The 26,417-nt window shown below is 44.2% G+C and overlaps 1 protein-coding gene across 7 annotated transcripts in view; it reads right to left on the bottom strand.

Moving 5' to 3' along the window:
• Positions 1 to 26,417, bottom strand: part of MAP7D2 (MAP7 domain containing 2) — a 110,991-nt gene that overhangs the window by 40,124 nt on the left and 44,450 nt on the right. For 2 of the 7 annotated variants that reach the window (XM_037986393.2, XM_007991254.3), the window contains exons 2-6: positions 17,894 to 17,971; positions 16,576 to 16,739; positions 10,196 to 10,307; positions 9,254 to 9,352; positions 6,356 to 6,466 (exon numbers count right to left, since the gene is read on the bottom strand). In XM_037986393.2, the coding sequence (XP_037842321.1) occupies positions 6,356 to 6,466; positions 9,254 to 9,352; positions 10,196 to 10,307; positions 16,576 to 16,739; positions 17,894 to 17,971 (564 nt within the window). Of the gene's footprint in view, positions 1 to 4,337; positions 4,461 to 6,355; positions 6,467 to 9,253; positions 9,353 to 10,195; positions 10,308 to 16,575; positions 16,740 to 17,893; positions 17,972 to 26,417 lie in introns of all 7 variants that reach the window. The other 5 variants (XM_007991255.3, XM_073013847.1, XM_007991247.3 and 2 more) reach the window with 4 other exon arrangements.

Here is a 26,417-nt window from a genome sequence, read left to right as displayed (position 1 = left end):
TTTTCTGGAGTAGCTGCAGTTTGTAATAGACTGAGATCCTGACTATATTTCCTCTACCTTTCTCTCACTACACATGTCAGTAAAGCAATTTGCTAAATGCAGCTGTCACTGGAAAGGGATTGATCCTTTCTAGGCTGCTCACTGGATAAATGATCAAGATGAAAGGGCTCAGAGGTGATACAAACCTACTTTAAAATGTTTTGAAAATTTAGGATTTTAGCCTAATACCTGAACACAACATATCTTTCTGGTTAAGTTGGATTAAAAATGGGTTTTAACAAATGCTTTTGTCCTTTCTTTGAAAGGTCTGGGTGAGAGTAGGGGATGATTAAGAAAATGTAAAGTTTTGATTATTGAATAGGACATGGAGAAAAACAACATAATCCAACACCTGGGGTGATACAGGGATAGGGAAGGACATTTGTGCTCTATTTTTCGTAACTGCTCCTGGAAGCGCTCTCCTTCCTGAAGGAAAACTCCCTGTGCTGAAAGCACCTTGGACTCAGACCCATGGCTGAGCCTAGATGGCACGTGACAGCATGACTATGAGTCGGCAGGGGTGGGACCAGCTCCTGTATGTCCCACAGAACACCTCCAGATGCCATCTCCACTTGCCAAGAAGATGAAGTAGGGTCACTGGTAGAACTGTTTGGGACTGATGGCCTCAGGCAGCCCCCAAAAAACCTGGGACGGAGCTGAATTACCTGCACTGGACTGAGCACCCTGAGGTACCAGTCACCACAGTGGGAGGCCACGTTGGTGACTGCCTGACCAATGATACCCTGCTAGTGTGCCCTAACATCTTCAACTCTTTGTTTCCAGGGAACCACATGAGCCCTTGGGGATCACAGTTCCTATGTGCGTGCCATGATTATCATGACACCGCGTCAGGCCTGGAAGGCATTCAGATCAGTTTCAACTTACTGGCCAGAGCTGTTCTGGGCCTGAGTTGATGCCACGGGCCAGGTAAAAAGATTCATATAGCAACTGATGGAGGAGGTCACCTGGCTGTCCTAAACAGACCTTTCTAAGGCCAGGTGCAGTGGCTTAAGCCTGTAATCCCAGCACTTTGGGAGGCCGAGGTGGGAGGATCACTTGAGTCCCAGAGTTTGAGACCAACCTGGGCAACACAGGGAGACCCTGTCTCTACAAAAAAAAAAAAAAAAGAAAAAGAAAAAAAAAAATTAGCTAGGTGTGGTAGCACACACCTATAGTCCCAGCTACTCAGGAGACTTAGGTGGGATGATCACTTAAGCCCAGGAGGTTGAGGACGCGTTGAGCCATGATCATGCCACTGCACTCCAGCGTGGCTAAGAGCAACAGAGCAAGACCTTGTCTCCAAAATAAATAAATAAATAAATAAATAAATAAATAGGAAAGAAAAGAAATAAAGAGAAGAAAAAAGATAGACTTTCTGATTAATGAGATTTGCTTTAACTGCTAAGTCCCAGAACCCCTAAAGGACATAACTGAGATCAATATTGCAGGATGGTCTCACCCCCTGCTGTATGGTGCCCCACTGAAAAATTTTCTGTAAAGACACCTTGGCCAAGGGTCAAGTGGGTGGACTGTGCAAAAATGAGCTAACATAGCAGGCCTGACTGCCGTCCCTATAAAAGCCTGCTTACAAGGTTAGCCTTTGACTGGCACCTGGGAACTTAGATTTTGGGACGACCCCCGCCTTTAACTGATGAGTGGCTCACTGGGCATAAACAAACAACATGGTGTATGTTGAATACCTGTTTTCCTTCTGGGAACCTGGAATTTGGGTATGTGCTGGGAAAGGGGTGCATGTGACCAGCCCCCTGTAAAAACCGGGGGCACTGAGTCTCTAAAAAGCTTCCCTGGTTGGCAACATTTCACACATGTTGTCATAACTCATTGCTGGGGTGAAAGGCATCCTGAGTGGCTCCACTGGAGAGGACTCTGGAAGCTTGTGCCTGGTCTTCCCAGGACTTTGTCCCATGTGCCTTTCCCCTTTGCTGACTTTGCTTGCATCCTTTCACTGGGGATCCTGTGAGTCTTCCTAGCAAATCACTGATCCTGGAGTTGCTATTAGGGAACCGCAACATATTCCTTATTCTCAAAATGGGGTACTTCCTACTTGCTAGGGTTTTTTGATATATAATTCACATACCATAAAATTCACCCTTTAAAAAGTGTACAGGACAGGCATGGTGGCTCATACCTGTAATCCTAGCACTTTGAGAGGCCAACGCAGATGGGTCATGCTTGAGCCCAAGAGTTTGAGACCAGCCTGAGCAACATAGTGAGACCCTGTCCCTATAAAGAATCCAAAAAATTAGCCAGGCATGGTGGTGTGTGCCTGTAGTCCCAGCTACTTGGGAAGCTGTGGTGAGAGGAGGGCCTGGAGTTCGAGGCTGCAGTGAGCTATGATCACATCACTGCATTCCATCCAGGGTAAAAGAGCAAGACCCTGTCTTTAAATACATATACATATACATATACACATACACATACACATATACACACAATTTGGAGGTTTTAGTACATTCACAAGGTTGTGGAACCATAACCACAGTCTACTTCTAAAACATTTTCAAGATTCCCCAAATAAACTCTTAGTCCGTTAAGCAGTCACTCCCCTTCCTTCCCTCCTCCAATCTCTGATAACCACCATCTATTGTCCATCTTCACAGATTTTCCTATTTCAGACATTTCACGTAAATAGAAGTGTACAATTTGTGGCCTTTTGCAACTGGTTTCTTTCACTTAGTATAATATTTTCAAGGTTCATCTATCTTGCAGTATGTATCTGTTTGTGTGTTATTTTTTTTTTTTTTTTTTTTTTTTGAGATGGAGTCTCACTCTATCACCCAAGCTGGAGTACAGTGGTGCAATCTGGGCTCACTACAGTCTCCACTTCCTGGGCTCAAGTGATTCTCCTGTCTTAGCCTCCCAAGTAGCTGGGATTACAGGTATGCAACACCACACCCACCTAATTTTTGTATTTTTAGTATTTTTAGTAGAGACGGGGTTTCACTATGTTGGCCATACTGGTCTCGAACTCCCCACCTCAAGTGAACCGCCCGCATCAGCCTCCCAAAGTGCTGGGATTATAGGCGTAAGCCACCATGTCTGGCCTGTATTTCTTTTTATAGCTGAATAATATTCTACTTTATGGGTATATCACATTTTGTTTCCACTTTGTGGCTACTGTGAGTAAGTTTTTGTGCAAACATATGTTTTTAATTTCCTTGGCTGTATACCTAGAAGTGGAATTGCTGGGTCGTAAGGCAATTCCATGCTTAAGTTTTTGAGGAACTGTCAGACCATGTTCTACAGCAGCTGCACATTCCCACCAGCAGTGTGTGAGGGAAGAGTGTCTCCACACCTCCACCAACATGTGGTTATTTCCCCTTTTTAAAAAATTGTAGTCATCCTAGTGGGTGTAAAGTGGCAACCCACTATGGTTTTGATTTGCATTTCCCTAATGATTAATGATGTTGAGCATCTTATGAACTTATTAGCTATCTGTACAACTTCTTTGCAGAAACAGTATAACTGTTTGGAAGCAGCTACAACTAGGCAGAAGTTTTATGTCATTTATGTATCATCACACTGAGTACACTATCTTGAGAATAGAGAGTAGACCTGACCTTAGGTGGACACAGTGCTGCTCATCTGGAAACAAAGAGAATCCCAGTCCCCACGAATCCTGACATGATGACTTGATCTGCTTTGATAAAGGCAGAGCTTTGATGGTCTGGTCCAGTGTTTCTCAGACTTCAGTGTGCAGGTTGGGTGGGGCCTTCCAACCAAGCTCCTAGATGCTGCTGCCGTTGCTGGTCGATGGATCACCTTTTCAGTAGTGAAGCTCTAAACTTCTGTTGAGCTTTTATTCTGTGCTAATCATTGTGCTATTTCATTTGTGTGCACTCTCTCATCTAATCCTCACAATAATTTTAAATAGCTCCATCTTATAAATGAGAAAACTGAGGCTTAAAAAAGTTAATTCACTTACCCCCAATGGTGAGAGCTAGTGAATGGCAGAGTTGGCTATAGGACTCCCCAGACTGGTCTACAGGCTATTTTGCCACATCATCTCTGAAGTCTACTAACCTGCAGAGTTCATCAAGTGGGTTTCTCTTCCCCTAAAGTACATGCTCTCACTCATAAAATAATTTACTCACCTCTGTGACACTCAAAAGAAACATAAAAGAGTAAAACACTGGTAGAAGACGTTATTAACCAATGAAGACATTTCACAAAGCCAGCAAATAGGAAGCAAAATCCAAAAATTCAGGAGTAAATCCTAGGCTGACCAAAACCTCTTTGGGCATTTTCCCTGGTGTTACCAGCTTAGCCTCTTTTACCTGAATCACTGGCCTGCCCAGAGAGCATGACTGAAGCTCTGCTTCTGGCTAAAGAAGACTGTGTGGGTGTCAACAGTCGCGAAACAAGAATGGCTTCCATTGGACTAAGGTGCATGCGATGAGCTGAGGGATGGAATCAAATGAAAATTTTAAAAAGCAAAATTAAAACAAAACAAAATAAAACGTTTAAACAACACAATGCATGGTGCAAATTAACTTTTGGGTGGCAGAACATGGAAAATAAAAATATTTGAACAAAGGATGGATTTGGAATTTGTCATAGTAAAATAAAACAAATAATGTGTCCTTTAGAGTTTGGGAAAGTGCATTAATTGTCACGAGGTACCAGAATCCATTCAATATGCTATTGCAGTACAGTGACCTGTATCACTCAGAGAATTAGCCCACCTCCCAGATGTAATATGGACTCAGGAAATCATTTATGGCCAGGCATGGTGGCTCATGCTTGTTATCCCAACACTTTGGGAGGTCAAGGCAGTCGGGTCACTTGAACTCAAGAATTTGAGACCAGCCCGGGCAACATGGCGAAACCTCGTCTCTACAAAAAATACAAAAAAAATTAGCTGGGCATGGTGATGTGCACCTGTAGTCCCAGCTACTTGAGGCTGAAGTGAGAGGATGACTTGAGCCCAGGAGCCAGAGTTTGCAGTGAGCCAAGATTGTATCACTGCACTCCAGCCTGTGCAACAGAGAGCCTGTCTCAAAAAAAAAAAAAATTCCTTTACTCCAAGTAGAAAAAAATTATGCCTATAAAACACTTGTTTTAGGTCCTGTGCTAAGAAACATTTCATAACACACTGATTTTTAAATAAAATGTCATCCTGTAATAGTATAAAAATATATATTTTCATACTTTTTACATGTCAATAAGGGTAAAAATTAAGTGAGAGGCACAAAAATGCAAATAGCCAACTGATTATCAGCTTTAATGAAAGATAGTAGTATTCATAATCTAGAAGTCAATGATCAAAATATTTATATCAGTTTAGAATGTATTATATATGGCAATGAATTAACTTTTCCCTCACTCTGTATTCGGCTCTTCATCACTTCTAGGTTCCTGGTGCTTACCATGAACTGCATCACAGATCAGTAGCGTTATGAACCTTATAGGGTCTCTGACATATATAACATGCCTCTGGGATAGAGGTACAAGGTCAGTGTCAGTGGAAACAACCAGGAAGGCACACCAGCCTCTGCCAAGTCACAACCAGCCTCTTGCTCTGCTCTTGGTGATAACTTGTGCTAAACACTCCACTGGCACCTGATACTTCTTCAGTGTTGCTTTAGAATAAACATTTAGTGCATGGAGAGCTTCCCTTATTTCCTTAACCTATATACTCTGAAAGGTATAAACAGACTTTCAGTGACTTATCTGAGCCTTTGTGAGAATGCAGACCGTGTTAAATCTCCTCAGGTTCTGGAACTGGCACACGTCCCATACACATCATCTCCCAACTCAAAACAGAGTGCCACCCATTCTTTTCCTCTTTTAGAGGCCTCATTAGTTCTGTGCTTCTCTTTTTATCTACAAAATGGGCAGGCCTATAAACCACAGATGACGGCAGAACCCCATTTTTTCACATATCTAAGCCTCCTATGTAACTATAACTTATCAATTTTGCTCTTTCTGGTTAATTAACTGTATTCCATTATTGACCAGGCAGTTACTTTAATGGTCACATCTGCCCACTGGTTAATTAATTCCTGGGCGGGCTAACTCCTACATGCAATGTGGAAAACAGAACAGTCTCTTTCAGACTGGGAGACTGCATTAATTCTTGCCTCTATTCGACAACGACCTGGCTCTAAAGAGCCATGCCACGTTCCAAAGTCCCATTGACAAGGCCCTAGGGCTCCCACATTCAGACCACAAGACTAGGACAATGATGGTATCTGCAGAAGGCTCAAGAGGAGGCTCCCACAAAGACCAAAGTTAAGATGCTCACACCAGAAAAGAAACAAACTGGAGAGACCAAGTCTACACATTCACTTGCCTCGGTCTGGGGAATAGGATATTGCCACGGTGGATGAAGACAGGCGTTTACTCATGGGAGGCTCCGTCGGCTTTGGCAAATTCATAGTTGATGTTGAAAGTTTGTCACATGCTGCAGAGAAATGCATTAAAGACATTGGTATTCATCACACTACTGTAGAACCGAGAAACACATATCCCGTAGTGTCCTTCCTGTCCTCATCCACACACCTCCTAAATGCTGTGGCACAGCATGCTCTGCTTTCATCATCCTGGCATCTCATTATCCTAATCTGGAAATGCCCAGGCTACAGCAGCCTGCTACAGTCTGCAGCAAGATCTCTGCAATTTCTTCACTGTGTTGTCATCTTCAATTTCAAATGTTCAACCTTACTCAACTGTTCAACTAAAGCCATGTTAATCCCACCAACAAATCATTTTCTTTTGTCTAGGAATTTTTGAGCACGCTCACATCACACAAAAACAAAACCAACTTGGATCCAGAGACAAATCACCAACCACTGGAAAACGCCTTATGGTCTGACTGTCACTGCTTGCTGAAACTGATTCTTTTATGAAGGTTATCTATAGCTCAGGTTGGAGAGAGAGGAAATTCGTCCTCTTGGAGTTGTATTTAAAGCAGAACAGCCTCTTTAGCAGTTGGTTTTCCTTTTTCTTACTTAGTAAGAGACAGATCAAAATGGCCCTTTCGCAAAGGGCAAATGCTTTAACTGTTTGAGGTTAGGATTTTAACAGGCGACCTTGAGTTTGGTGTTCTCATGTTCCAGTCATTATTTCAGACTGGTCTCTAAATTAAACCATTATAGCAAACGAAGAGATGCTGACAGTGCCCTGTCAAGCTATGTTAAAGCCTGAGGCCAAAAGAAAAATGTGTGCTCTTGGTTGTAGAAAAAGCAAAGTCATCAATAATATTTTCAAAATCTACTCCTCTGCTCATCTTGTTTTCACATGATAACTGCTATGAGAACTGCCATGTTCTGTAATTTCTGCTGACCAAATGACAATCTTAAATAATTTTTTCTTTTTTTCTTTTATTTTTTTTTTTGAGATGGAGTCTCACTCTGTCTCCCAGGCTACAGTGCAGTGGCACGACCTCAGCTCACTGTAACCTCCGCCTCCCGGGTTCAAGTGATTCTCCTGCCTCAGCCTCCTGAGTAGCTGGGACTACAGGCACTCGCCACCATGCCCAGCTAATTTTTGTATTGTTAGTAGAGACGGTATTTCACCATGTTGGCCAGGATGGTCTTGATCTCTTGACCTTGTGATCGGCCTCAGCCTCCCAAAGTGCTGGGATTACAGGCGTAAGCCACTGCACCTGGCCCCAAAATTTTTAATTAACTAAAGCTGAAGTAAAAGTATAATAAATTTTATTTGCATAGAAATAAAGTATTTAAAGTTGAAATGTGAGTTTTAATACTCTTACTTTTCAATTTTTCCATATTTTAAACTACTTTAACATTTTGAAAAAATTAAACATTAGAAATTACATAAAATCATGTATATAGGGGTGCACATTTTCCCTTTTGCTTCAGGCTCTGATATGCTCAGCATGGCACTGGCCTTTAGAAATGTGTTATTATGGATTGTTTTGCATTAATTTTGATTTTAAAAATATCACATTAAGATATTATTTTATCTTTATTACTGAGATTTTTGGCACTCCCTTAAACTGTGTGCTCTAGTCAAGTACTATACTCATTTCACCCTGGCCCGGGCCCTGGGTGCTGATTCCCAGTGGGTGATTACTCCGTCTCTCTGCACCTTTCTTTTCTTTTTAAGATGGAGTCTTGCTCCATCACCCAGGCTGGAGTGCACTGGCACGATCTCACTGCAACCTCTGCCTCCCGGGTTCAAGCAATTCTCTTGCCTCAGCCTCCTGAGTAGCTGGGGCTACAGGCAATCACCACCACACTTGACTAATTTTTGTATTTTTAGTAGAGGCGGGGTTTCACCATGTTGGCCAGGTGAACTCCTGATCTCAACTGATCTGCCTGCCTCGGCCTCCCAAAGTGCTGGGATTACAGGCACGAGCCACCACGCCTGGCCCTCCTGCACCTTTCTTAGGGGGAATGCCAGTGCCCATGCTAGAGGTAACTCTGCTTGTGCAGCAAAATTGCTGTTACGAAGCACTCCCAGTAAGGATTATTAATTGTCAAACGAATGTCAGAAACCAAGGATATTGATTCCTGCTGCTAATATGACCATCTGCATTGCTGGTAAATACTGCATCCCTTTTACATCTTTTTTTTTTTTTGCCAGTTAAAGATGGATTGAATTTCTAAAGTCATTATTAAATGGGAACAAAGTTTGGCTAGTTCTGTTCTTGATCTAGACCAGAGGAGTTTCCCAGGCCTATATATAAAACAGTCTATTAGACAGAGAGATAAAATCAAGCACAAAGCCAAATTATCTAATTATTTAGATTCCCAGTGTTAGCACTGATAAACTCCCTACCACTCCCTCTCAAACACCTCTCCAGGAATCTATCACTTTAACACTAAGCCCAAGTTTTCCATTCAGAACTCTGGGTGAATACAGGTTTTGGTAACCAGAAGTAATCAGAATGCCCTACTACTTAATGTCTACAACAGATGATGAAGAGATTGTTAAAGATCTGAATGTGCAAAAATCCAACACTGACAAGATTTTCAAGGCAGACATTAGTGAGTTGAGGATAAAATGTCTCCAGGGCACTAAGATGTAAGGCATGCACCACTCTATAATGACAGAGGAACAAAAAAATATGGGTATGTCATTCACGTTGCTAGAAAAAAAAAAAATTGTAACAGGCCAGACTAAGAAATCAGTTGTAAAAGTGCTTGACACAGATGTGGTGATGGAGGAGGGTGATCAGAACAGTTATCACAAAATGCTATGGCACAGTGATGCTCGGATATACCGTTGGTGGACTCGGCAGCTGCGGCAGTGGTCCCTGCATCCGGAGGGAGGGTGCTGGCTGCTAAACCTAGAGGAGGGGGTGGGGTATTTTCTGATTCACCTACACAGCAAAAAATCAGAGCAAAGAGAGGTAAAAGAAAAAAGTCCCAATTTCTTGTTGCTTCTTAGTTTCTAATTAGGAAATTAGAAAAACTAACTGAAATGCATTGTTGGCTTTTCAAAAAAGAAAAAAGTATATTTACTGCCCAAAGGTTAAAAGCACAATACAGCAAAGTCAAGAACTGTCCTGTAAACTCAAATGCATTTGCTCTCAGATAGAGCTAGTACACACCTCTCGCATAATAGAATGCTAAGATCGCTGAAATGTAGTGAGACACTGAAAAGAAGGAAAAGCCATCCAGAGACTAGTAACAATCCATACATTAAATTATAGATTTGAAAATTTAAAGATGAGTATGAACTGGTAATGAAATAAGTCACCTTGAAACAAAGTCGAAAAAGCAACAAAAATTTAAAATGAAGCAGGAAATAGTCCAGCCCTTTTTGGAGGGTAACTGCCACTCTGCTTTTCCTGATCACATCTGGAACAGTAACAGAGTCTCCTGCTGTTTCCCTCCCCTGAAGTCAGACCAGCCCTGGGCTTGCCAGCTGGGCCCAGCTCACTGGGCTCTGCATTCAAAGTCTTTTCTTTTGCTCTCCCTCAAAGCCCAGTTTTTGTGTCAACTGCTGTTTGCTATCAAGAAGAATGCATAGATCCCCTTCGTAACAAACGCATGCATAGGAATCTTGGCAGTTTTAAACATCACATCTGAACGTGGTGCCTCTGAAAAGCTGTACAAAGCATCCCCCAGATCCTGGAGACACCCAGCGGTGCCCATGATCCCCTGCCTGCTCCATTATTTCCCACCCGGGACCTGAAATACAGGGGCAACCCTACACTCACCATCATGTCCTCCGGGTCCAATGGCCAGTGGTGCTCCCCACGAATACTTCTTTTTCAGCTCCAGCTGCTGTGTGCGCTCCAGGGACCGGCGCATCATCGCCTCCAGCCGTTCCTACACAGTACATGTAAGGCGAGTGTTAACAAGATTAACTAGCTGGCCCCACCACACTGCCTGCTGCCTCAGTGCATAGTGTGAGTCACCAAATGGGGCTTTCTGTGCTCAGCATCCAAAATCCAGGCATACGTGCTCTCTCTGCCACACCAGCGTTCTGGGTAGGTGAAGAGTAAACAATGCGGCTAGGCTAGCACCGGTTCTCAACCCGAACACTGCGCGTCCTGTCCCCTCCCCTCTCCGGGGAGAAGCTGCCCTAGGAATAATGCCCAATAAGCATTAACTCCTTGAGGCCTATCTCAAGCCACTTTGCCCTATCCAGGAGAGCTGGAATTCTGCTCCAGAACCAAGATCATCCTTTCTAGTTAAAAGTATAAAACATTTTGCTTTGAGAAAATTTTAATGCAAATATAATTTGAGTTTTTGGGGTGATACATGACACTGAGATCTATTTTGCAAAGCTGCATTTTCATCTTAGAACTTCTTAAAGGGGAACCAACTGTTTTACATAGTGTGACACTTTTCTGCTATATAGTAATCTGGGATAATATTGCATATTTCATAATTTTCAAGAGGCAAGAGTAAAGAACCTTCTGGCCACAAAATAAAGCATCCATGCATTCACAGTTACGTATGTAGAGGAGGCAGGGAGGCAGAACCCAATAATTTTTAACCGGAAGAGAAAAACAACCATTAGGCTTCGGCTCCTCTTGTAACAGTATTTATCAAAAACACTCTCCTGTACTACCCAAATTGTTACTTTCATAAAGTTGTCCTTGGTGCTGCAGTGAAGGTGCTCTAATTCTGCACTCCCCACCACCTCCATGATACTGCAAATACCAACTCCTCTCCCTATCTCCACTGGAGAAGGCCTGAGCTAGCAGTTATAATGACACCCTTTTGCCCTCATAAAGCCCAACCCTGAGATGCTCCAGGAATTGGGTTAATTGTAGCCTGACTCCAAAACAAAAAGATACAATTGTCTCATGGCTTAAAGAAACACACACAGAAGCAAAATTAAGTTAGGACAGCATCAACTGAGTAACCATGACTTAAAGATCAGAAAAAGGCTCCTTTATGTCACACTTACTAGAAACATATAAAGGTCATTTAATAGGTATCCGGATTTATCCCTTTTGTCTATACCAGAGGGATGAGATGAGGATCTGGCTTCTTCACATCTCAGCCTCCTCTGCATAATTTTTCTCTGAATAGCACTTTGCTAAGAGACTGTCTCTCCAGGGACCTGTGAGCAGAAAGGGGGATTTTTACCTCCTGTAAGTCTTAGATTTGTATTAGCTATTAACTGTGCTCTTGTTTTTGGCCTGAGACTCTACAATCATGAGTATGCATGCCTTGGCAGAGTCCAGTCGTCACGGCCCTGGCCCATTAAATGATGATGGCCAACTCTGACAGTCTGCCTGATAAAAGCTGGGGCTTGGAGGGAACAGAACTCTGCCATGTGATGCCTGAAGTACAGCCACTCGAGAATGGGGCTGAATAGTATTTCATTATATGGTTTTAACATAAAGTGTTTAACCAATGACCTAACTGAAGTGTTGAAACCTTTCATCCTAGAGTGAATTAAGTACTGGGTGGGTTACGGTAGATTTCCTACATGCCAGAAGGACCTCAAAAAGTGGTCCCTTCTCTACTAGAGGACCGATGAGAACAAAGAACAGTGAGCTTCACTGAACCAGCCTGACCACTGATCAGCTATCTGGGAGGCATTGTTGTAAGGGAATGAGTGCTCACTGAAAGCCAGACCTGCCCCTGGACTTTTCAGTGGCCTCTAGAAAAACTACCCCTGCCATCCATCCCCAGCCGAATGAGCTACTCCAAATCCCACCACTGGAGATTCATTCCTTCAGACATTGAGGTGGCTGATGAAAACACAGCTGTCCCTGAGAGAAAAACACATTCACTTTGTATCACCCACTTTTGGAGAGATGATGAGAAATAGATGATAACCAAGTTCTAAGAGAAGAGGATTTATGGAACCCCAAAAAGTCAGAATGGGGTGATTCACACATACAGAAAACAAAAGTTGTCCAGTGCACAAGTCTTATTTAATGTTAGTCCTGTATAGGTCAGTATTGCCTCGTGTTCGTGTGTATCTTTTTGTTCCTTTATATGGGACTCCAAATCCCAGATATGGAGTCAGGACGTAAGGATTCAAATCCCACCTCTGCCTGCCGCTTTTTATCCCTGTGAACTTGAGCTAATCATTTCAGTCCTGGGCTTCAGTTTCCTTGCCTATAAAATGGGGATGAGCTTACCTACATCACCAGGTCACTCTAAGTCTATGGGATAATGACTAGTATGCAGTAAATCCTTAAAAAAGCTAAGTGAATCTGAATTTAAGAGGAAGATTCTTATCAGGACCATTTACAGCAATAGTTCTCAAATCTGAGAGATCAGGTAGGAGAATCCCCTGGAGAAATTGTTAAAACCCTGGGGTTTATCCCCAGAGTTTCTGAGTCAATAGGTCTGGGGTGGAGTCTGCTGAGAATCTGCATTTCTAACAAGTTCCCAGGTGCTGCTGGTCATGGGATGCCCAAGCAAGAGCCACTGGTTAGAGGAAAGGCTGAGCATGAGAAAGTGAGCATGAGAAAGTTCCATCACATTAGAAAAACAGTATAAATAAATATCAGAACTGCATACTGCAATTCCTGCCAAGTTCTGGTTCTCCTGAGTATCATCTGATGAAAAACAGAGGATGGGGAAAGGGCAAGGCAAATCCTTGTCCCTAGAATCTCCTCTATTAGGTAGGGCTTAGTGGAAGGAAAGATGGAAAGAAGGGGAAGGGAAGGGAAGGGAAAGGGAAGGGAAGGGAAGGGAAGGGGAGGGGAAGGGAAGGGGAAGGGGAAGGGGAAGGGAAAGGAGAAGGGGAAGGAGAAGGGGGAGGGGGAGGGGAAGGGGGAGAGGAAGGGGAAGGGAAGGGGAGGGGAGATAGGAAGGAAGGAAGGAAGCCAGCCAGCCTCACACTTGATGTCTTGAGCTCTGGCTTTAGATCTGTCTGGATGAATTTGGAGAATCACGACCAAGGTGACCCCCCTGAACTGGCTGAACAGTATTAAAGGTCGCCAGCAGGGCACATTCCAGACACTGTTACTCAGACAGCAGTCTCTGGCAGGAATGGGTGGTAGGGGTGGCTGGGCCTCTTCAACTGCCATTATATGCTTTTTTGTTTATTTGTTTGAGATGGAGTCTTGCTTTGTCACCCAGGCTGAAGTGCAGTGGTGCGATCTCTGCTAACTGCAAGCTCCACCTCCTGGGTTCAAGTGATTCTCTCACCTCAGCCTCCTAAGTAGCTAGGATTACAGGCGAGCACCACCATGCCTGTGTAATTTTTTTATTTTTAGCAGAGATGGGGTTTTACCATGTTGGCCAGGCTGGTCTTGAACTCCTGACCTCAGGTGATCCACCTGCCTCGGCTTCCCAAAGTGCTGGGATTACAGGCATAAGCCACCGTGCCCAGCCCATTACATGTGTTCTGGGGATGACACTGCAGGGACACACCCCAAGTGGTCCTCAGCAGGGATGTGTGAAGACAGACAGACGAGAGAGAGAGATACAGAGAGAGAGAGACAGAGACAAAGAAAGAAAGAAAAGGAAAAAGAAAAGAAAAGAAAAAAAGAAAAGAAAGAAAGAGAGAGAGAGAAAGAAAGAGGCCTTTCTCTTTTCTGTTTAGCATAAGGAACATGAAGATGGCTTTTCCAAATCCAATTTTCCAGGGCCACTGGTCAGGAAGATATACTGCCCTGAGAATGGGTGGGCATACTGTGTTGTCAGCCCAAACACAGGTGACAGGAACTTGTTCTGGTAGCTCGGTTCCTGGGAGTTGTGTGGCACGTGAAGGTTCTAAGAACTCACCTTACGAGTAGGTGGCCTCCAGCAAGATAATGAGTTTAAGGTCAGGGTGTCAAGTGGACAGTAGAACCACCCCATCCCCTCCCTGGGACAGGCCTGACTAGTTTCTACCTCTGCCAACTCTGGAGACCTCTGAGTCAGGCCATTGGTGGTACCCACTTCTGCCCTGGCATAGACATGAGGGGTTGTCAAGAGTGACATCACGGCAACCACAGAGATACAGAGCCAGGACAGGGCTGGGATGGGGTCAACAGACCTCTCATGAGCTTCTAAGTATCAGACGCAGAGAGGCAGGATTTGGTGGGCAACACAAACACTTTCCAACCAGCTAGAGACCCAATGTAACTAACGAGCCAGCTTGTGTGTGGCAAGTCCCTAAGCTACACCTGGGTCCCCTGGGAACCTGAGGGCAGGAGCAGGTGGCAGAGGGAGGCTGCTGTTTCCTTGGGTTGCTACACAACCACAGGGGGTCCAGCCCTCAGCCCTGCCCTGTTGTGCCTAGGGAGAAGAGGGAACCAAGCTCAGCTTGGGCTGACAAGGGTCAATCGGGCAGCCTCCTGCCTCCCTCCACCACATTCGGGGTGCAAGGAAGCACACAAATAGAAAATTACCCAGAAGGGAAACCACAAAAGATTCAGCTGCATCATATGGCATAAAACTCTCTCACCTCCAAGAAGGGGGAGCTGGACTACTTAATTTAACATGCCTCTAGTACTAATGTTCTGTAGAGAAAAATTATAAACAGAAATTGCCTCAAAAGCAGCCCCAGTGACACTGCATATGTCAGAGCACGGGAAGTATCTTATGTGACTTCACAGTACCCCTTCCTTGAAGTAGCAGTGACAAGCTTTCAAAATGGAGACATCATGGAGGAAGAGGACAAGCTCTAAGTCATCAAGGAATGGAGGATAGGAAGAAAATGGGTGAGTCCAGCAACTCTTGACAAACACACAAGGGAGGAAAGGAGAAATCTGTCCCAAGTTACCAAAACAGCCCATTATACTGTGGCTTTTTCCCATCTACTGACTCTGTTTCATAAGCTTTTGTGAGTAGCTCCCTCTTGACCTTGCTTTAGCTAGGCTCAGCTGAAGTAACTAAACAGAATGTAACATTCCTGAGTGACTACTCTGTGCTAGGTGCTTTGCTGGTACTTTTACAAAAGTCACCTCTTTTAATTCCTATAACTACCTCTGTTTTGGGCTAAGGAGACAGAGTTAGAGGGGCATGTGACTTGCCCCTGGCCACCAGTTGCTCAGTGGTAGGGCTGGCATTTGAGCTGACATTTGAACTGGGAGTAGATGAAGGCACAGCAATCAGACTGCAGCCAGTAACGGTGAACCATAGCTAAGACATTGGCTTAGACCTCATTTCCTAAGAGGAGGAAAGAAATCACCACGAAAGGGTGCTTCTTGGGCAAGATGGATCTGATTCTGTGTGTTTTCGTATGTGTTCTTTTTAAAAAAAAAAAAAAAAAGGGAAGGGGTAAATATATATAGTGATAAACAACCATTCAGAGATTTTAAAAAAATACTAAATTTGTACAAACATCTTTATATACTATAGTGTTGGAGATTACCAAACCTCTATATTGTTCATACTAAAAGATGAATCATTATACCTTATGAATAAAAAATTATCATCAACTGACATAAGGTTTTTATTACATCCTAAAAATATAATCGTGAAGAAAATCTATAATCCAAATATGCTTTCTAAATATATTTTCAAAATTTAGTAATAAAGAACTCTGTAGGGGTAATTATGTGCCATCTCTTTTTTAAAAGGTAACTGGAAAGAGCAATTAAAGTAAAGAACTACATTAAATTTTAAATATACTAGCATCTTGGTATTTGAGGGTAGACTAATTTGCCAGTAGCAACTGACAGGATCACAATGTTCTCAACCTCACAGCTCTTGTTCTGGCCTTGTGTCTGCCCTGGAGGCATGAACTCCCATCTGTAACCCTCAGATTCACACCACCCAGCCGCTATCCACAATCTCCTCTGAGTCTTTTTTTATTCCCCCATCTACTAGAACACCAAGGACCCTTTGAGTCTTAGAATCAGAAAAGGTTATGACTAGAAGAGGCATTGGAGACTGCCAAATCCAACCCTCTCACTTCACAGACACACAAATCAAGGCCCAGAGAAGCCAACCAGTTTGCCCAAGATCACACATCAAATTAACACCTGAGTTGAATGGGTAAGTCTCTGTGGTTCTATGTTGGTACTGCTTCCAGTTTCATGTCATGCTGCTGAAAGAAGGCATGAGAGCCACCAAGGAGAAGGTGCACGGCAGGTCTCTTTCCTACCCCAGAGCTGGGCAGGATGCCCAGGCACTCTGAGCACCCTGCTGAGGGGGCTGGGAGGTGGCGGAGGGTGCACCTGGGCCTTACCTCCTCCTCCCGGAGCTTCTGTTTCCTTTTCTCTTCCACAGCAGCCCTCTTCTGGTCCTCCCGCTGTCGCTGCTCTTCCAGTTTTCGCCATCGCTCCTCCATTTGCTTTTCGTACTGGAGCTTGGCTCTTTTCTGTTTCTCCAGGATCTGTTGCTCCCGAGCAGCTGGGGAAGGAAAGCAGAAGAGAGGTGTCATTACCAGAGCACCCCATGCAGTTTGGATTAAGACCAAAAACATGGAAGCAAGAGCAGAGCCCTAAAAAGAGCCTGGTAGGATCCTAGGATGCACTGATTGAGATAAAGGGTTCTGGTACCTCCGCCACTAGCTGGGTAACCCTAAGCATGTTAGCTAGATCATACCTCTGCCTCGGTTTCCTCCTCTACAATGTGGGGACAGTCATGTTTGCCACATCACAGTGTTGTGAAGATCGAACAAGATGATGACCGTAAAGTACACAGTAAGTGCCTCCCGACGTGGGAGCTATGACTATGACGGCTATCATTAAGTCAAACTTGTGCACAATGGCTAAACTATATGCTAGGTTGAGCAATGATGCTTATAAGGGTATGCTCATTCAAAAGCAGGTTAACTGTGTGTGCACCAAGCACCAGACATTGAGCTAGGTTGGGGGTAAAACACACGAATAAAATTTGCCTTACCCTCAAGGCATTTACTAAGGGGCCCTTAATTCCACCTAGCCAAGACAGGGAAGGGTTCCCTGGAGGAGGCAATGCTTGTACCGACCAGCAGGAGGCAGTGAAGAAGAGAAGAACCTGAAAGATCCTCATTTGTCTCAATGCAGTGGGGAAACGCTATCTCCCTCAGCATCCTGTGAAGAACACTCTGCACTAATCTGTCTACAACCTGCAAGAGGCAAGACAGCCTTTCTCAACCAGGGCCTTCTGTCCTAAAATACAGAATGACTCAAGTGCTGATTTTCTCAGTTCTGCTGAGGATGGCCCTTTTAGATTCCCAAGAGAGAACCTGAGGGAGTGTACACAGTTGACACTTGAAGGTGTTAGGACTTCCTTAGGTTAGGGACAGTGACTGTTTCTCTTTCTTCAATATCATATCTGCAGACCCTAACACAGTGGCTAGAACACAGCAGAGGTTCAATGTTTGCCGAGTGAACTGTTCTGAGAATTACCTATTTGTGAACATGCCAGTTGCAGAGTAGGTTCACCCCTGATTCTTCATGTTCATCTAGCAATTGTCCTAGTTCTCTTCCCATTCATTCACAAATTTCTAAGACTCTTCAGAAGAGACACCGCCATATCTCTACTCCCTTGGACCGAAATAGCTAAAGTGCATAACTTACCCAGACATTTTTCTCTTTCTTCTCGTCTTTCTTTGGCCAATCTTTGCCTCTCATCTGATTTCAAAAATCCCTCCATGCCTACAAAGGAGAAAACTAGATGATGTTTCAGTTCTTCACTCTTTCCCTATCTGCTAAGTACTATAGGCAACTGGGCACAGCACCTGAGTCTGACTGCATGCACATATCATCCATCCCCATTATTTCAACCAAAGGAGGTCCAATCTGTCACTCTCCATGACACACACAGCCAAGGGGCAGCAGCTACCACTTTCACATGCACCTGCCAAGCTGTCCTGTAGTTGGGCCAACATCAGTCCCAGAGGACAAAGCCCCTTTCCTAATCCTTTGCCCCTAGGCAGACAAGGGGTCAGAAAGTACAGTAAGCGACAGAGAGGCCTGGCAGTGTGCAGAGAAGCCCACTAGGCCTCGTCTAGTCAGGCTCCCAGGCCTGAAGCAGGACCACCTGGGAGAGAGGAGAAGCACAAAAATGGACAAAATTTTGAATACTGTTCATTACACAGACACTGAACATTTTACTTTTTTTTTTTTTTTTTTTTTTTTTTTTGAGACAGTCTCACTCTGTCGCCCAGGTTGGAATGCAGTGGAGCAACCTCAGCTCACTGCAACCTCTGCCTCCCAGGTTCAAGCGATTCTTCTGCCTCAGCCTCTCGAGTAGCTGGGATTACAGGTGCATGCAACCACGCGTGGCTAATTTTTGTATTTTTAGTAGAGACAGGGTTTCATCATGTTGGCCAGGCTGGTCTCAAACTCCAGACTTCAGGTGATCCGCCCACCTTGGCCTCCCAAAGTGCTGGGATTACAGGCGTGAGCCACCGTGCCCGGCCTACTTTCTGAAAGGAGCCAACATATGAGCTCCTTGGGTGAGCACCATGAAAGACAACACTCAAGTTCAATTTTGGTTCTGCCAAGTTTGTGCCAATGTCAACCTTAGTATCTTAGAATCATCCAAATATCTACAACAAATAAGATGGAACAAATGACAACTTCCCCCAAAATGTCTGAGAAATATCCCGGAAGCTTTTCATCTCCAACCAACCACCCCTGCAGAACCCTAAAGGGCTTTCTAAAGATTAAATGGATCTTTATGGTCATTTTAGAATTAGAAATAACTGCACTCTGTTACAACTGGACCCAGTGTATTATCTATATAATATTTAAGCACACCATTCTGTATAAGTCAGTTTTCATGTTAATATAACCAGGTTCACTTCACCAGCATCTGTGCCTTCCTCTCTGGGAGCGTCACAAGCTGGCATCATAGTGTGCCTTGCTGCCACAGCAACCTGTGCTTCTTCTAAGGAGGTTCCTGCTGCTGTCCAGGAGGGAGGCCTGAAGGCCTCGCCCACAGTGTAGGCAGTGGGAATGAGGAAGGGGGATGGCGTGACAAACACTGGATTGTCATGATTCCCCACTTACATCTGGTTTTGCAGCCTAGATTACATATCAGGGATATTAAAATGAGATAAGTACTAGAAAAATCCAAGTGCTATTCTCCATTTTGGTTTTAGTCATCTCTTAATCATTATGACACTATCAACAATACAAATGTTATCAAAAATTTAAAGGCTAACTCCTCAGCTCATTCCAGCCACCCCACAATCTGACCCCAAACTCTTTTCCCAACTTCACCTCAGCACTGCCCTTTCTCCCATGTACCTTCTAACTCATGCCATCCCTTATTCTACCCTGCTCCACCTGTTTAAACTCTGCCCATCTTCAAGACCCCCACAGTCCCCCAGCCCTGTGATGCTCTGTGCTCCCACATGGTTTGAGGACTCTTATTCTGCTCTCTCTGTAACTCAGTCTCCCCTGGTGTATTCCAGAGCCACGTGTGGCTGATGCAACTCTGGGTCTATACAGCTCTGGCCACTGTCCCCTTACATGGTGGCCCCAACACACGCACACAATGCTCAGAGGCAGGTGTGAAGTTGTGGAAGGGGAACAACATAGAAAGTCAGGTTTCTTTTTTCTCTAAACACAGTCAGGTTCTAGTGTCTACCTCAAGAGTCTGATTAATAAGAATTAGTTCTGTGTGAAAAGTTATAAAGAAAAGCCTAGACAGATGCTCTCATCGGCACCTACACAAACTCACCCACCCACGCAGGGCTTGAACCTAGCTCTGTACCACCCATGCTGCCCTCTAGGTGTTCATGGGCCTGCTCCATATCTCAAGTAAGCCTGAAAATGGCTGAAAGCGCTCTTCAAACAGAGGGAAAAAAGAAAAACAGAGAAGAAAAAGGGCCAAACACACTTGAAACTGCCCACATTACCTTGAGGCTTTACAGAGGCTGCTTGTTCCACAGACATCCATGATTTTAGGCTGCCCTCTCATGGACACACATGAGAGTCACACCTTCAAATCACCTTTCCAGAAAATCTTTATTACCATGTTCACAGTCATCATCACCAGCATCATCATAATAAGAGGTAATAATTGAGCAGCTACCAAGGACAAAGTGCACTGCTCAGACTTTCTCAGCCCAACCACCCTATGACGACAGAGGCGCTGTAATGATCCTTGTCTTACAGGTGTAGAAACAGAGGCACTTGAAGCCAGATTCCAATGCAAGAAACTGACTTCAGGACCCACTTTAAAAAACATTAAATTTTTTTTTTCTAATCTCTCACATCTGGCTGAAAGGACCCACATTCTTAGTTACCGCTTTTCTGTGCTGCTTCCCTGGCACAGGAAGAAATGTAACACCTTGGTCTTGGTGCTGTAACCCAGTGATGCATGCAGAGAACAAATCCTAACCTGGCCCCAAGAATGAGCCTGCAAATCTAAAGAGAAGTCGAGTGTGACTCATTAGAGAAGTATGAAGTAAGCAGTACTGTGAGCCAAGTGCTGGCCCAGCTGGACACAGATGTGGCCACTGTCCAGGCAGGCTAATTAGCAGCTTCCTCCTCACACTAGTGGTTTGAAAATGTTTGCTCAGCAATGTTTTAGGGCTGATGCTGGGTGGGGAAGGGGTTACAGAGGACCTTGGGGGAAGCTGTAAGGTCTCTCCTTGCTCGTGCCACAATGCATGGCCATCTCTTTCTTTTTTAAATTCAGCTTTGTCCCACTGAAAGGGGTGGAGTGACTCAAACAGCCCAACATGGGCAATGTGGAATCTCTGTATTGTCCATTCGGTAGCCATGAGCTATACATGGCTATTTAAATTTCACATCAAAATTAAGTAGTTACAGTTCAGTTCTTTAGTCACACTGGGCACACTTCAGGCACTTAATAGCCACATGTGGCTGGCGGTTACCACCCTGCAGAAGCCTGGCAGCTCCCTCCTGTGATTCTCTCTCTGCACATCTAGCTGCTCTGGGGCATATGTGGATAAGGAGGTCTAAGTTCAGTCGGAATTGAGATTTACTGGATGAGTAAGGTTTCTTCCACACAGCATCTGCTTCTTCTGCTTAATTGCTGAGCAAACATTTTGAGAATATCCATTCCAAGGGAAGCCAAATAACTCATCTCCAGCTTCCACCTTCTGACTCTATGTTTTTCCCAAAAGCTGTCGAAAAGCCCTTGAGCTCATTCCGAGGTAAGAAGGGCTGGAGTACAAACCACAGCCTCTAACAAATAAACCAGTTATTACCAAAACACAGCCAGATTTAAATCAGAGGAACTGAGGTAGATTACTGTGAACACTGACACCAGGAGACGCCCTCTAAAGGCACAGTGTATCCAAGAAGTAATGCTTGATATGGTTTGGCTCTGTGTCGCCACCCAAATCTCATCTTGAATTGTATTCCCATAATTCCCAGGTGTTGTGGGAGGGACCTGGTGGGAGATAATCTGAATCATGCGGGCAGTTTCCCCCATACTGTTCTCATGGTAGTGAATAAGTCTCATGAGATCTGATGGTTTTATTTCCGCTTTTGCATCTTCCTCATTTTCTCTTGCCGCCGCCATGTAAGAAATGCCTTTCGCCTCCCTCCATGATTCTGAGGCCTCCCCAGCCATTTGCAACTGTAAGTCCAATTAAACCTCCTTTTCTTCCTAGTCTTGGATATGTCTTTATCAGCAGCATGAAAACACACTAATACAGCGCTGAATTCAGTTCCAAAAGGAAGTCTTTCTGTATGGCCTGAAATCCTAAAATGTCTAACTTTCCCACCCAATCATCCTTTGTCCATGTGCCCTATTTGTGTGCATTTATCATAATTTTTAAAAATATTTTTGAGACAGGGTATCACTCTGTTGGTTGCCCAAACTGGAGTACAGTGGCACGATCATGGCTCACTACAGCCTCCAACTCCTGGGCTTCAGTGATCCTCCCACCTCAGCCTCCCATGTAGCTGGAACCACAGGTATGTACCACCACGCCTGACTAATTTTTTTATTTTTCAGTAGAGACAAGGTTTCCCTATGTTGCCCAGGCTGATGTTGGAACTCCTAGGCTAAAGCAATCCTCCTGCCTCAGCCTCTTAAAGTGCTGAGATTACAGGCATGAGCCACAGTCTATAGCCATCTCTTTCTTTTTTTAAACCAGGGACCCAATTTTACCTTTGACCTCCATAAGAACTGATGGAGAACAGATCCATGCCTGCATGCTTGCCAGGGGTTGAGAGGGTAGGGGTGGGAGGGAAGTGGATGTCTATAAAAGGTATCATGAAATGCACTCTATCTTGATTGTATCAGTGGTAACATCTTAGTTGTGATACTGTTCTATAGTTTTGTAAGATATTACCATTGGGGGAAACCAGATAAAGGGGACATGGGCTCTCTCCGTAATTTTTTTTTTTTTTTTTTGAGACAGGGTTTCACTCTGTCACCCAGGCTGGAGTGTAGTGGCACAATCAGTTCACTGCAGCCTCGAACTCCTGGGCCCAAGCGATCCTCTCACCTCAGCCTCCCATGTAGCTGGGACTACAGGCGTGTGTCACCATGCTCGGCTTTTTCTTTTCCTTTTTTTTTTTTTTTTTTTTTTTTGAGACGGAGTCTTGCTCTGTCATCCAGGCTGGAGTGCAGTGGTGTGATCTCGACTCACTGCAACCTCTGCCTCCCAGGTTCAAGCAATTCTCCTGCCTCAGCCTCCTGAGGAGCTGGGATTACAGGCATGCACCACCACTTCTGGTTAACTTTTGTATTTTTAGTAGAGACGGGGTTTCACCATGTTGGTCATGCTGGTCTCAAACTCCTGACCTCGTAATCTGCCCGTCTCGGCCTCCCAAAGTGCTGGGATTAAAGGCGTGAGCCACTGTGCCTGGCCTCGGCTATTTATTTATTTATTTATTTATTTATAGAGATGCAGTCTCACTATGTTCCCCAGGCTGATCTTGAACTCCTGGCCTCAAGCGGTCCTCCTGCCTCAGCCTCCCAAAATGTTGGGATTACAGGCATGAGCCACTGCACCCAGCCTGTAATATTTCTTATAACTGCATGTGGATTGACAATGACCTCAAAATAGAAAAGTTTAATTATTTTTAAAAAATCTGGCCCAAATGTGAAGCCCTGGGAAGGACCTAAAGGGGATACTCTCTCAGAGATACCCTACCCAGGAGAAGGACAAAGAGCACCCATGTCAGAGCCACCCCTTCCCCACTGTTGATGCAGTAATGCTTCCCAGGGCAACAGAATTCAGGCAAACTTGCAACTCTGAAACAGAGGTCTTTTCCTGGGCAATTAAGTCCTACAAAAAAATTGGAATAAAACAGGGATATTGAGCAGCCAAACAACTATTTTATGTTAAAAGAAAAGCATAAAATCTCATACTTGACTGAGATCCTATTATCCCTGGGCCGCAGGAACACATTTTTAAAAACGAATTTTAAAATGAATTTTATTAGCTTGACTCTCCTATAGAATATTAATGACCTGATATTAGTCAATTATTCATGGTACCGTTAAGAACCATTATCAAAATACAAAGTTTTAAAGGAAGGCCAGCTGTGTTCAACTTTGAAAAATTAATCACATTAAACGAATTTTAAAATAACCTTTCCAATCACACTCAGATTTGTGCAACTGCAATGTCCAGAAAAAAAAGGGAAGGAGGAATGAAGAGCTCATCCAATAGGAAATACAACGAAGGATCCTCACCTCCTCTGGGGAGCCATCCTGATCCCTTCAAGGGGTTGCCAGGCATCCTCTGCTCTGTGGACTCACAGGCACTGTTTCCCACCTTAGTGGTCACTCTTGATTGCACTGCGATGATCTGTTTAAGCACGTGGAGACCACTGCTTCTCAACTTTGGCTATACAATGGAATCACCTGGAGAGCTTTCAAAACTACAGATGCCTGGGTCTCCCTTCAGATTCTGATCTAGTCAGTCTTAGGTGTGGTTAGGCACTGTTGCTTTAAAAGCTCCGCATGTGATTCTAATGTGCATCCAGGCCTGACAACTGTCCTAGCCCACTGCTCGACACACTTGAGCATGCATCAGAACTACCTGGAGGGCTTGTGAAAATGGACTGCAGGACATCACCTCCAGAGCTTCTGATGGAGTAAGTCTGGGGTGAGCCAGAGAACCTGCCTTTCTAACAAGCTTTCAGGTGAGGCTGACACTCCTGGTCCAGGGCCCACACCTTGAGAACCGGTGTTCTAGATTATGGTGATTCTACAGGGCAGGGCCCTCCCTGTGGCTACTCTCTGTATGACAGAGCTCAGCAGCGTGGGCCCCAGAACAGTCTTCAGAAGGAATGACTGATCACCTGCCACATTCCTCCACAGTGTTTACCTTTACCAAGGTTGTTACTGCCCTACATGCTATTGTCTAGGGTTTTTTTTTTTTTTTTTTTTTTTTTTCCATGGGGGTGGAAGGCAGGGGCACAGAGACTGGGTCTTGCTATGCTGCCCCTGGTTGATCTTTAACTCCTGGCCTCAAGCAATCCTCCTGCCTTAGCCTCTCTAATCGCTGTGATTACAGGTGTGCACCACCCGGCCAGGCTTTGGGTCTTTTCATTTGACCCTTGTCCTCTAAGCTCTTGTCTTATCTCTGAATCTCTGGCACCCTAAAGATTGGGAGGGACTCAAAAAGTTGCTGAATCAAAGGGCCACGAATATTATGTCCCATTGATGGAAACCTCCCCATTTGCAGAATATTTTAACCTCACACCGGAAGTGTCTATAAAAACAACCAACATTTTAAGGCATCTTTGTACCCATTATTCTGCTAGAGTTGTGGAAGGAATACAAGGGTAAAGAAAGGAAGGCGCTGCATGAGCTGCTCCCCATAACCCCAACCCCAACACACACACAGATTAATCTTTCCACTGAATTCCATCAGTGCTCTGATTCTCACAGACCTTTTTCCTCTTTACTTCACATTCGGGTCCTTCCCTCTCTCATTCACCACCCTCAGGCACAGGAAACTCTATCCTCCCGAAGCCCTCTCTCACCAACCCTCCCTTTCCAATCCATCCATCAGGATACAAGCTTCTTAAGGGCAGAGCTATGTCCCATGTCTTCTTGTAGCCCCCAAAGGTCCTAGCACAGTGTTTTGTGCACAGTAAGCACTCAAGAAATGTCAAGTTCATGAAGGGAAGCAGTAACATATACTCAGCACCTCAGTTTTTGTTCTGTCTTGGCCTCCAGGAGATTGGAGGATCCCACCCACGTTGAGGGTGGATCTTCCCCCACCTAGTCCACTCAGACTCACACACCAATTTCCTCTGGAAACACCCTCACAGACACACTCAAAAATAACGCTTTACCAGTTCTCTAGGTATTCCCCAATCCAGTCAAGTTGACACTAAAAATTAACCATCACACTGGATAAATAGAATATGGCATTATACATCCATACAATGAAATACTGTTCAGCCATAAAAAAGGAACAAAGGGGATGGGAGACATTGTGAAAGACTACTAATGGGTTCAAGATTTCTTTTGGGAGTGATGAAAATGTGATGGTATTTTAGGCAGTGGTGACAGTTTCACAACATTGTGAATGTACAAAATGCCACCAGATTACACTTCCAAATGATTAATGTTATTGTTAGTAAATTATATTGCAATAAAAAAAATGTGTAGTGCTCCCCCACCACCCCGAAAAAAAGCAAAATACCAAAAGCCACATCAGGGAGTGTTCCACAACAAGGCTTAAAATCCAGAGCCTAGTTGATCCTGTATGTGGCCTTCTCCCAAATCTCCTAGGTTAACTGATTTTCCTTTCCATCCCAAATATCCAGATGATATATCCGGTTCCAAAGGCAAACGTATGTGGCACATTTGAGTATGTAAAAATCAGATATATTTCTATAAAGTATCTTTGCCACACAATCCCAACAGTTTTGTTATTAATTATAGTTTGTAAAACTGGGAAGCAAAAATAAATGTTGGCAAGTTGGAAGAAAAATGAGTGTTTATTTTTAAAAGCGGATGAGAAAAACCGCCAATAAATGATAAATGTGTTGTGATAAACAGTTGCTGTGATGGTTACATGAAATGTGTGGGAAGAACTTCCCGTATAATAAATGCTCATTAAATGGTGCTGGCCATTATTTTTAGGGGGGTTCTTTTCTTTTCTTTTTTTTTGAGACGGAGTCTCACTCTGTCGCCCAGGCT

This window comes from Chlorocebus sabaeus, chromosome X (genome assembly GCF_047675955.1).
Source record: "Chlorocebus sabaeus isolate Y175 chromosome X, mChlSab1.0.hap1, whole genome shotgun sequence".
NCBI classification, from domain to species: domain Eukaryota; kingdom Metazoa; phylum Chordata; class Mammalia; order Primates; family Cercopithecidae; genus Chlorocebus; species Chlorocebus sabaeus.
Note: the sequence above shows the minus strand (reverse complement) of the source record. Positions and strands in the feature narration are given on the sequence as shown.